General features: G+C 33.9%; 1 protein-coding gene across 2 annotated transcripts in view; it reads left to right on the forward strand.

Moving 5' to 3' along the window:
• LOC107747266 (zinc finger matrin-type protein 4-like) overlaps positions 1-12,486 on the forward strand; it is a 115,191-nt gene that overhangs the window by 45,961 nt on the left and 56,744 nt on the right. For both annotated transcript variants that reach the window (XM_016561725.1, XM_016561724.1), the window contains exon 3: positions 5,722-5,814. In XM_016561725.1, the coding sequence (XP_016417211.1) occupies positions 5,722-5,814 (93 nt within the window). The remainder of the gene's footprint in view (positions 1-5,721; positions 5,815-12,486) is intronic.

The raw sequence follows: 12,486 nt of genomic DNA on the forward strand, positions 1-12,486 counted from the left end.
TAATAATAATAATAATAATAATAATAATAAATTAATTATTAACAGTAAGAAATAAATGGTAGCACTTTATTTTAAGGTGTCCTTCTTACGTTACATGCACTTACTATTATAATAACAATAAATTATGCATAATTGCATGCAAGTAACTCTAAGACAAACCCTAATCCTAACCCTAATCATATAGTAAGTATGTAGTTAATTAATATTACTCAGTACTTAAATGTATAATTACCATGTAAAAATGACACCTTAAAATAAGGTGTAACCAAATAGACATTTATGCATCTAACATTACTTATATAGTGGCTTGGAAGAATATATGATGTCAATTTAAACACAAGGTAAATATTATTCAGGTAATATTTTAATAATTTGCTTTGTCATCTGTAAATGACAGGATAAAAGCCAATTAGATGTAATATGGGGGTTATTTATTTTCTCACACACACTGTAAAATCTAATTAGTTGGGCTTACTTTAAAAAAGCATGCAAACCGATTGCCTTGAAAAAACTAAGTAAAGTGAAATAGGAATAGTATGTTTATTTCAAGGTATTTATGAAAAATGAAATTTGAAAAAGTTGTCATTAAACAACACACACACAAAAAGAAACACACTAATGCTTTATTCAGAAGATAGGTCACTTTCTAAAAGCAACCTATTTATTACTTTTCTTCCCTTGAATAACTCTGACTTCATGATGCATTGCTGCATTAAAAAGAAGAAAATTATAGCAACATAAACAAAGTTCCAAGTGCCCAACCAAAGCGAACGCTAATCACTATAATGGTGATAAAAAAAACACACATTTTAGGAAAATCAACATCTTTGATGTGAAATTGTAGAGTTGACATTATATTGCAAGGGGATCATCATTTTAGCTCCTTGGCATCAAAAGTTTGGTTATGAACGGTACAGCACAATCTCAACCACATTCAGACACATTTTTATCTCCAAATGTACATACTGTACTGTCATACTGCTCTGCACTACTGGCTCTGCAAAATTTCAAATCGCTCAAATACCACATAACTCAACATTTTTAATAGCTGTATCATTTGCTCAGCCTCCTCATAAACCATCAAATCTTTCCCAGACCAAATGTTGCTCCACTCTCTCCCTCAGTGTCTGGTCTTTAGCTCATTCTGAGTGTATCAATTGCCTCTTTCATCCGCTCTCAGCACTGAGCTCTTCACTGGACCAGTGTAATCCAGTCTGACTGCTTCAGAGACAACAGAGACTCTCCTCTCTCTCTCTATCTCACTCAACTCACCCTGAGCCCAGCTGTGCCTTCACTCTCCTCCAAGTCTATCAGAGTCTTTAACTCACTCATACTGTGGGACGGTAAAAATGTGTCCACAAGTGGAAATCTTGCTACAGTATGCGGTTTATACTGTGGCAGATATACTTGGGATATCTGTGGAAAGGGCTGCTTTTATATATGATAGTGATATAAAATATAGAGCTTTAATATTTCAGCCGTGGTGCTTTGAAGGGGATACATTTTGAGACTATATTTTGGAGAGGGATTTAGTGTTCTGACTGACTGTCAGCACACTAAAACCTACCTGGGAAGTTTCATCTGTAAATTAATTCCCTTTACTGTTAAATATCATTACTTCTGAGATAAATTCAACAACAAATTTCAAACAATCATAGATGACATAGGAGGATGTTTTGGTTTTCATGGGGATTTATTACTTTTTAAATGACATTAGAAATCTATTGTGTGTCATCCCAAGCCTAATAACATTCTGCAGATGCCAATGCTTTTAATGAACTCATTGCAGTTTATTTAATGAAAGATTTTCCAAATTATTAAATCATGTTTTAGATTAAATGAAACTAGTACACATTCCTTAAAGATTGAAGGACAGTTTTTACATTTCTGAGAAGTATAATAATTAGTGCTGTCAAATGATTAATCGCGATTAATCGCATCCAAAATAAAAGTTTTTGTTTACATAATATATGTGTGTGTATTGTGTATATTTATTATGTATATATATAAATACACACACATGCATGTATATATTTAAGAAAAATATATTATATTTATATATTATATATATTTATATATAATATAAATTATATAAATATCAATATATACATGTAAGTACATGTAAATATTTTCAAAATATATTCTGTATGTGTGAGTATTTATATATACACTGAACAAAATTATAAACGCAACACTTTTGTTTTTGCCCCCATTTTTCATGAGCTGAACTCAAAGATCTAAGACTTTTTCTATGTATAAACCAAACTGAAAATAACAAACAGAGCAACAGAGAATCATTTTAAACCAACTTCTTGGTTGGTTTAAAGCAAGGAAGCATGGTTTCCTTAAGGCTGATATGTGACTAGTCATTCATTGACTACTCAATTTTGTTATCTAGTTTTGAACATCCCTTGTAGAAAAAAAAACAATAGGTTACCATCTACACTCTTAAGAAAAAAGCCATTAAAAATAGGGCCTAATGTGCAGTGTTAACATGAAGAGATTTTCCATATTGATTTTTTACAGGTGTTTTACCCATATTTTTAATTATGCATTGCATTATGTTTTGTTTTAGTTTTCAGTGTTGACCAACTAGAAACTGTGTAAAACCAGCCTTATGCTTGCCAGTGTTGTTACTGTCAACTAAAACTACTAAACTATAAAACTGTTTATGTTAACTGAAATAAAGCCGAAACAAATATAAATATTAAAGGAAAAAAATCTGACTACTAATTGAAATAAAATAAGTTGAAGTTGAATTACTAAAACTGAAATTGAATTGTAAAACTAAAAAAAAAAAAAAAGATTAAAAAACAAACTAATAAAAATGACAAAAGCACATAACAAAATGTCTAAAACTGAAAATATAAAAGCTAATTGAAAATATTGATAAATACTATAATATCATATAAATAATACTAAAATAACCCTTGTTACAGCTGGACGTTCCAACAGCACACATATTTTTTACCTCTCATGTCATATCTTAATGAACTCTTCAGTTCTCGTGAGGGGTCTGGCTCTACATCAGCGTTTTCATCCAAGCCTTTTTCTGAACAAGCAGCACTCACCTGCAATCTGTTCTGAGTCTAATCTTATATTAATCACTTCTTTAATACCCACAGATGCTCACATTCCAGTTTCTTTAATATCAAACATATTGCATATTACATTACAAATTCAAGCTATTCATCTTAAACTCACAGTGATATCAGGTTTGATTGCTTATCTATGCAAATGTGGCTGTGCTCCAAAACCTAGTAAACTGACTTGCTGCATACTACCTACATAGACAGCTACCTGAAACAGAACCTTGTGAGTGACTTTATGGACGTTCTATATACACAGCAGAACTAGATCTTCTCACTGAAAACAAATGGGAGATTTGCCTCACAACTGATTCCAATAGAGTTTGCCTTTAGCATGTGTTACTAAAAATGTGCAAAACTCAAATGAGCATAAAACAAACATAGGCCATAAATACAGGTTAAAATGGTTAGTTTTAATTAGAGAGGAGTTGCGGTGACAGACCAAACCTCTAACAACCAGTTAGCAAGGTTGAATAGTCCACTTTTTTGGAAATAGTTTTGCTATGAAATTCTTCCAATTTAAAGCACTGCCACACACATTTAGCTCATTTTTGAGTGTCCTGAGTGTAGTGTTTTTTTAAGATGCTGTGATGAGTTAAAAATAATCCAACTTTCAAAAATCAACCTACTCTATTTTGTTGTGCAGTGTTATAACATGGAACAAAAACCATGCTTTAGTTTACATGTTCTGCTAATGCAAACACTTCTGCTTGCAGAAGCACATCTCTGTAATTGACTGTGTAAATATGTTCTGTGATTTTATAGAGACAGAACTGAAATGTCATACTGCAAGCCTTTCATTTTTCTATTACATTTTAAAAGCAGTGTTTTGAAATATATCCTCCCTCAGTGAGCTCAGGAAACGTCTCTGCATAAACACTGTGTGAAGTGGACCGTTTTGTCTCAGCCTAACTTGAAAATGAAGAGCAGCCTTAAGTTTTGTATTAAAAAGAGGATATGGGAAAAAGTCTGTCTGCCAACATGGTGCACTGTACATCTCATATTCTTTCATATATGGCCTGATCTCATACATATAATATAGGGTCAGATCAGGGCAGGTAGAAAACTGTTTCCAGAGATACTGGCAGTACAAGTGAGGGAAAAAATTAAAAAAAGAGTCACCATAGACTGAACCCTGGACAGTAATTCAAGACAAGTCTGGACAAGTCTTGAAGCAGGTATGTTAGGTTTTTTTTTTTTTTTAGAAGGTCACTGGGGCTTTGCTCTTCTGGCCCACCTTGATTATTTGATATGTGCGTGGCTGTAAATGTTTTGAAAGCTAAGTAGTCACATGCATTTTTTAAAGTTCAACCGACTGCCAAACTATCATCAGATTCCTGTGAAATAATCAAAGTGTTTGGGTGGAGTAACAGAAGACAGCAGTTAATATTCAGTGTAGATGACATAAGAAAGAAAGAATATATATATATATATATATATATATATATATATACATACATACATACATACATACATACACACACTGTTTATACTGTAGTGTATGCTATTTGTCTGTCTGTCTCCTTCATATAGGAAGTAAATATTAGAGCTTGTAAAGTAGCAAAATAACAGTATAAGCTGGTGTGTTGGTTCAGAGTAAATAAAATCCTGCATGCTGTTGTCATGACTCTCAGCAGACATCTTATTTTCAGTAGGCTGCACACAAGAATCAGCACGAGAAAATGGGGTTAAATGCAACATTTTTTACTTAAATTGTCCTCTAGGCAAGGCAAAATGAGAGGTAAGACTAATATGCCTAATTATATTTCAGGATGAAAATAGAAGTAAGTGTCTATGACATGAGGCCTTACAATTATAATATAAAAATTTAAAAAATGATAATAAAATAATTAATGAAAATAGTAAAACGTATCGCTTTTCTCATGTTTATCTCATGATATATAAGATTGGCTATTTGTAAATAGGCCTACATTGTCACATTAATACAGTTTATCAAAAAAAAAAAACCTAACTAGAAGTGGTAGTAAAAAGTGCACTTTCGCCTTTTAAAAGTCAAAGAATCTTTAAAACTTTTGATCTACTGTACAAACCCAAAACTTGATAACAGCTACGGCTGAAGTCTGCAAAGTTTGAATGGAGTTTTTTAACCAGAATGTTTTAAGAATATCAATACAATTCAGCTTTGCAAGCACTGCAAAGTTTGACAGAGAACGAAAAAACTCAGGGCATATACTGTATATAGTATATGTAAGATGATTGTCAGAACTGCACAGACACTACAAATCAATAACAGCTAGAGGGAACAAGCAACCTCAAATGCTCTGCACAAAAAAGTCCCATACAAACACAAACTTTCTTTTGAGAGTAATTCAGTAATTTCAGCCGGAACCAAAAGTATGAGTCAAAATCAATGGATGCTTCCTTTTATAAAAGAAAAGTATGTCATGTTTATTTCATAATTGATTAATTGTCCAGTATAATCATTTGCATTGCAGATGGGATGGTTGATAATGTGCATTATTTTAAGTATTGCAGAACTGGATATTTACTGGGTGTCTGTCTTTTCCCTTCATAAAGATGTGTTTCATTCATGCCAAATCAAGTGAGAACACTTTGGATTATTATCTGTTAATATCACTCTGTCTTTCTGTCTCTTTCTCACACACAACAGAGCAAGAAACACGCCAACAAAGTGCGTCTGTTCTACATGCTCCACCCAGAAGATGGAGGTCCACCATCCAAAAGACTGAGACCAGACAATCCGGTATTTTCTAAAGCACATAACATAATTTCATTAAAATACCAAGTCAAGTGGCATCTGCAAATGATAATGTAAAGCCTAAAAAACATGTACACTCTAAAAAATGCTGGGTTAAAACGGGACAAACCCAGCTATTGTTTTACAAGTGATAAGTTAAAAAGTGATAATATTTTTTACAGTTTTTTTTTCAACTGCTTACACACAAAATCTTTACTTGTCACATCATTTCTGAAACCTGAAACCTGACACTCAAACACCAGAACCACACACCAAATCTGCAAAACCATACACTAATTCATAAAACACTTTTTCCAAAACACAACACACAATTCTCTATGTAACACAAAAATCTAACAGGAATTAATATTATGGCAAAGGTGTTTACAGATGTTTGCTTTTGAGATGTGTTTGTGATATTTTGAATGCAGTGCTTCATTTTGCAAGAGATGTGAGGCATTTTGCATTTTGTGTGTGCAATTCTTGGATTTGTGTTTGGGAAAAAAGAAGCAAAGTTTTGAAAATGTCTGTAAGCAGTTGAAAAAAAAATTGCAAACTAAATGCCATGTGGTTTGATATTTTGATGACAAATGACAAATCATACATTTGAACTACATGCATGTTTAATTTAAGTACCAAACAGCTGTACTTAAATGATAAGTGATATTCCTTAAGGTAGAAAAATCACTAATAAAGTATCTTCTCAATCATTTCTCCTAGATAGCAATGAGACTATATGGAAAGCAAGATGAGACTTCAGTTATCTCTTTGAGAAAAATCCTTACCCTCATCTGAAAATTGTCTAAATTTGTGCTTAGATTTGCCAAGATATTAAAGTCAGAGATCTAAAAATGAACTCAAATGTATCTCATCAAAATATCTGAATTATGCTGTCACCATTAATTTTATACTCTTACTATATCACAACTTGTTATAATTGAGAACAACTGATCTATTAAAAAAACACTAAGCTATTTTTTTTCTTTCGGATAATCTACTGAAGTTGATTAACCTCAAGAGAGACGTTTTTGTCTTCGGTGAAATGCTAAATGAGGACAGTGGAGATTACAGGCACTGAGCTTTGATTTTTCTGTTGTTTTCACTCCTCAGAGACAGAATGTTAATGTTCCATTCCCCCAAAAGGCAAATGACCGGCACAGCAGCCATCTACAGTAATGTCTTCATAGACTCTGAATTAAGCCATGATTAACACAAGCTGTTTAGAAAGCAGATAGACAACTTGGAGAGGCTATAAACCAGGAGATGTATAGTTCCAGGGTTTTTTAGTCTTTTCTGGCAGTTCTGAATATACCATAAAACATCTTAATGATCCCAGGGGGAATTGATGATTTGACATACATACACATACAGGTTGTTTTGACTGGTTATGAAGTGCCTGAGCTCTTGTAATTGCTTTCTGAAGGGTCTCTGAGGGGTGGAGATGTTAGTTTATCACTCGAATTCAGTCACACCTCCCAGCTACCATTCTGTTTGAATCGTAGTCTGTGCTCTTATACAGAGCTCATTAGTGGGACTGTTTATGAATAATTCTTCTTGGTACCAGGCAGTCCTCGGCCACGACTGCATCTTCACTTTCAAACCCTCCATTTGAGTGAAGCAAAGCCGACAGGCCACAAATCAAAACCAAACTCAAAATGAAGAAAGTACAAGCCTCTAGCCTAAATAAACCAGTACTGGCCAACATTTCACTGACTGAAACTTTGAGTCCTGTCACTTCACAACTTTTTTGTCCACTCCACACAAGTCAATTCAGACTCCTCTGTCAAGAATAGATGGATTGAAGCAGATCTTTCTCACATTTGCTCGGCTATCAGTCTGGAATCAGTCAGAGATACCGTGTGCCCTGTCAATGGCGTCTCCCACAGGACAGAAAATCACAAGATCTCCTTTCACATCGCTCTTATTCTCTAAGACAGACATGTACTGAGAAACAGACCGTCATAGACTCAATTGTTTCTTCAAGACAGAAATTATTAAATGGAGATAAAAATTGAAACTCATGCTTTTTCCTGATAAAAAAGACTCATTTACAGTTTCAAAATAGATTTCAGTGTCTCAAACGGTGCCCAGATTTGCCAAGATACCCAAGTCTACAATCAAAAGTCAGAGAATTCAATGTGAAATCAAACATGTTTCTGTTTTTACATCATTTAGGGATATTAAGGGAAAACATCGGAGAGAAAGCCAATAGTTACATGAAACATTAAAATTTTCAGTATGTTCATACTGCACCCAATTCCCAAATCCAAACTTTAGGACTGTCCGCTCTGTCATTTTGTAAATGTAGTGTAGACAATATCTTCTTGGTTGCCATAGCAATGAATTAATGAAATGCATTTTAAAAATCAGATTTGAATCAGATTAGCTAAAATCTTATTTATGTGGGTTTTTGTTGTTCAAACTACAAACAACTGAAGAGCTCTAAAACTAACAGTCCAAAAATCAATATATTAATAAATAAATGTGGTACTTTAGTATCAATAATATACTATTATAGTTTGTCAATTTTTGAATTAGGTTTTATTTGTATATATTTCATTATAATTGTAGTTAAAGTTTTAGTAATTTTATTGTTTTGTTTATTGTTTTTATTAGTCTTTTTTTATTTATTTTTGAATATGTCAGTATACTTTTTATTTATTTTAATTTTTATCTTAGTTCATCAACTTAAACTAAACAAAAATGAACAGAAATGTTGCATTGGCAACTAGATGAAATATAATATCTATACTTTTTTAATATGTTATTTTTAGTTCATGTTAATTAAGTTAGTTACTTTAGTATCATTAATATACTATAATATTTTAGCAGTAGTTTGAATTAGGTTTTATTTGTATATCTTTCATTGTAATTTCAGTTAAAGTTTCTGTAATTTTATTGTGTTTTGTATTTTTTATTAGTATTTATTTATTTACTTATTTTTTAATATGTCTACATACTTTTTAAGTTTTGTTTTTAGTTTTTGTTATTTTAGTTCATCAAATTAAACTGAACAAAAATGAGAAATGTTGCTGCTTTGGCAACAAGTTTAAACAAAATGTTTACATTTTAATATTTTATTTCAGTTAATGTTTAGTTATGAAGATGTTTTTTAATGATTTTAGTTTTTAGTTAGTTTAAAAAAACGTTATATCTCCCAGCTGTGACTATGTTTCTCATTATTGTGACTTAAAATATCACAAACTGTGACTTTGCATCTTCCAACTTCATATCTCTAAAAGTGGCTTTATCTCACAGTGTGACATTATTTCTAATTTTAAACTTTACCTCATAATTACATTTTTACATTTTGTACATTGCGGTGAAATCAGGCGTCCATAACATTCCATTCCAGCGTGTAAAAGCAGAGCCACCCCTGAGAATAACACTCAGTCTCGTTCTCAGTTAAACTCGCCTTGTTTTCCCGACTCCTTGACTTCATCAGAGAGGAAGTGAGTTACACTGAGGCTGTGGAAAGCGGGTTCGAGTTTCCTTTTCAAAAATGTCAAGCAGAAGTACACAGACTCGCAGGAGAACAACAAGAGGAAAGTAGGTCAGAAAGGTGCTCGGAGATATTAAAAAAAAATCTTTCTTTGCTTTGGTGGCTCTCCATCAGGAAGAATTACGAAGTTAAAGGATGTTAAAGAATGTTTTTTTCTCTTCCTCTATTCTCCTCCGTTTTTCTAAATCTATATTTTGTATGACGCTTTTAACCGGCACAATTAATGTGCCTCTGTGACTTTCCTCCTTCGGGCTCTTATTTTTAGCTTGTTTTCACACCCTTCCCAACATTACAACAGAGGAATGAGAGAGTGGAGGAGAGAGATAAACAGACTCCTAATTAAATGCTCTTTGTTAACAACAGGACCAGACACTGCCAGAGCATCACACACACGCTTACACATATTCACAACTTCACACACCAGCACCTTCACTCACACATGCTCACACACTCACTTTGCTTTCATTATCAAACATAAAATAGGTCATATGTAAATGTACGCAGACAAATGTGACTTGTCACCTGGCGAGGAAGAAAATGACAAGTTTGAATGAAAATCCGAGAGGAAATATGAAATGTACTTGCATTCATCTTATTCAACGAATGCTGTAAAAAAAAAAAACATTTCACGTTTACTCAAGCAGGAATTCAGTTTTGTTCAGTGTCTGTTGGTCTTTCTCACCTGTGTTTGGTGGTTTATTTTAGATGTTGCTGACTGCTTCGATTTTCACAGTGTTATTTATTGGATTACACTCGGCTTGTCCCCACTAGAGGTGCGAGGAGAATGTTTGCCCTGGTTCTGGGATCATAATCATCATATGAATCCATATGCACAGGCCCTGTGAACCTGAAAACCATTGAGAGTATGCCAGAATTCAACACACATGCCTGAAAAGCAAAGAATCACCAAAAGCAGGCTTTTAGCAACTAAAATATCAAATTCAAACAGTTTCAGTCCCTGCTGGGGACGACTGCAGCCCTGATGGGTTCTTAAAAGAGTTTAATCTTATTTTTATTCTGATTATGGTTTTCAAGGGCGTATACGGTTAGAGCCGGGTGATATAACTAAAACAATTATATCCTGATAATTTTCAGCATTTTCTCTGAAAAGGATGGTTTTGTTTCACTCAGAGAAACATAATTTCAACCAAACAGCTTAAATGCAAAATCAACATTTTTTTTATTTATATATATTTATTTATATTTTTCTCAGTGTCCTAACTTTCTAAGAACCAACTAATACATACATGTTTTTACATTGTACTTACATTTTTTAAAAATACCATGTAGTTACATCTGTAATTAATTTCCCCATCCCTTACACCTTAACCCACCCTTAAACCAACCCATACCATCAAACCTGTCCCTAACCTTACCTGTATCAATAGCAGCAAAAGTGTTTTGCAATACAATATGAACACAATAAGTACATTGTGCTTATTTTTTGATGTAAGTACATAGTAGTTAAGGCCACCTAATATGTGACCGTAACTTTTTCTGTTGTAAAATATTAATTATTGTAATTTATTCTCAAGTCTTCATTGTCGAATTATCCTACATTTTTTTATTATATCAATGTATATGTAAATCTCAATAAAAATGTTTTGGTAGAAAATTATCTTTTTTTCAGAATTCTTTGATGAATAGAAAGTAGAAAAGAACAGCATTTATTTGAAATAAATGTTGTTGTTTTTTCTTTACTGTCAACGTTGATCAATTTAATGCATCCTTGCTGAATTGAAGTATTAAAGTTCTAAATTCAAAAAAAAAAAAAAAAAAAAAACATTATTAACCAACAGGGATGAAAAAAAAAAAAAAAAAAAAATATATATATATATATATAATAATGGCCAAAAAAGCAATAAGGTACTAACATATTGTGCAAATTGATCAGAAATATATATTTTATATATCACTCAGCCTTTATACAGCATGTGCAGTGCCTGGGCTTCCAAAACAAACTGAATTGAGCTGCATGCACTGCACAGAGATCACATGAAGCACTAAAACACACATCATAGTGAATGCACACACACATATACAGTAATGAGCACAGCTTGAGCTGTGACAGTGAGCTGCAAACGGCCTGTTTTACATGAGCGGAGCCAGGGCCGTTTCTAGCCAATTTGACACCCTAGGCGAAATCCCTATTGCACTCTGATCTAGTGGCATACAGGCATCGTCAGATTGACAGCACTCTAGCCCAATAATGTTGGGGATCCAGTGGGGGCGGCAGTCATATTTCAGGGTGACCGTGCCACTCTTTATCACAACCCTGCTAAAAGTGCCAGTACTTGCGCTCATTGGCGCCCCTTCAGCTGGTGGCGCCCAAGGCGACCGCCTAGCTCGCCTATGCCTAGAAACGGCCCTGAGCGGAGCAGCGGTGGGATGGGAAAACTCGTCTGTGAGCTCAGAGCGCTACACACTCTCCTGCACACAGCAGTCAGAACACACACGTTCACTGGCCGGCTCACTGGAATCAGGTCACAGGCACAGCGAAACAGAACTAGGCCATGAAGTTTGAACTTATTTGTCTGTTTCTTTTCAGCAGGGAGGTGACAGCGAACACTCTGGTCCCCTAACACACACACAAACACAGCCACAGCTCTGAGGCTATCGCTCTGGCCCAGACGTGTAAAAGGGAGTCTGCTCCTGTGTGACAAAGAGTGCAGTGAGAACAGGTTCACATTTCACTCAAATGTGCCAGCATGCGCCACTTCTGGTGTAACACGACAGCGCATTCGGCAATGGTACAATTCATGCATATATATATATATATATATATATATATATATATAAAGAAGTCTCGTTCATCAAGGCTGCATTTATTTGATAAAAAATACAGAAAAATAGTAACATTGTGAAATATTATTCTAATTTAAAGTAAATGTTTTCACTTTTTAATATACTTAAGCCACATTATGTTGAAAAAGAACGTAATGTGGCAAGAGTTTTGATAGACCTGGTATTGAGTGACTTCTAGTTGAGGGTTCCAAGTCGTCTTTTATTTCCTGAAGCAAATTAAAAATAACATGGCTTGGCAAACGATATGTTCGGATAATGTATTCTTCCCAAATAAATTAATATGTGTGAAAAAAATCCTCTCCCTTCAACCACGCGCTTTCTGTTCTCTGCGGTGCCTCCTCCTAGCAACAATAATTGCAGCCATTTCAAGC

Source organism: Sinocyclocheilus rhinocerous, unplaced genomic scaffold (assembly GCF_001515625.1).
Source record: "Sinocyclocheilus rhinocerous isolate Xijiao unplaced genomic scaffold, SAMN03320098_v1.1 scaffold1069, whole genome shotgun sequence".
Taxonomy (NCBI): Eukaryota; Metazoa; Chordata; class Actinopteri; order Cypriniformes; family Cyprinidae; genus Sinocyclocheilus; species Sinocyclocheilus rhinocerous.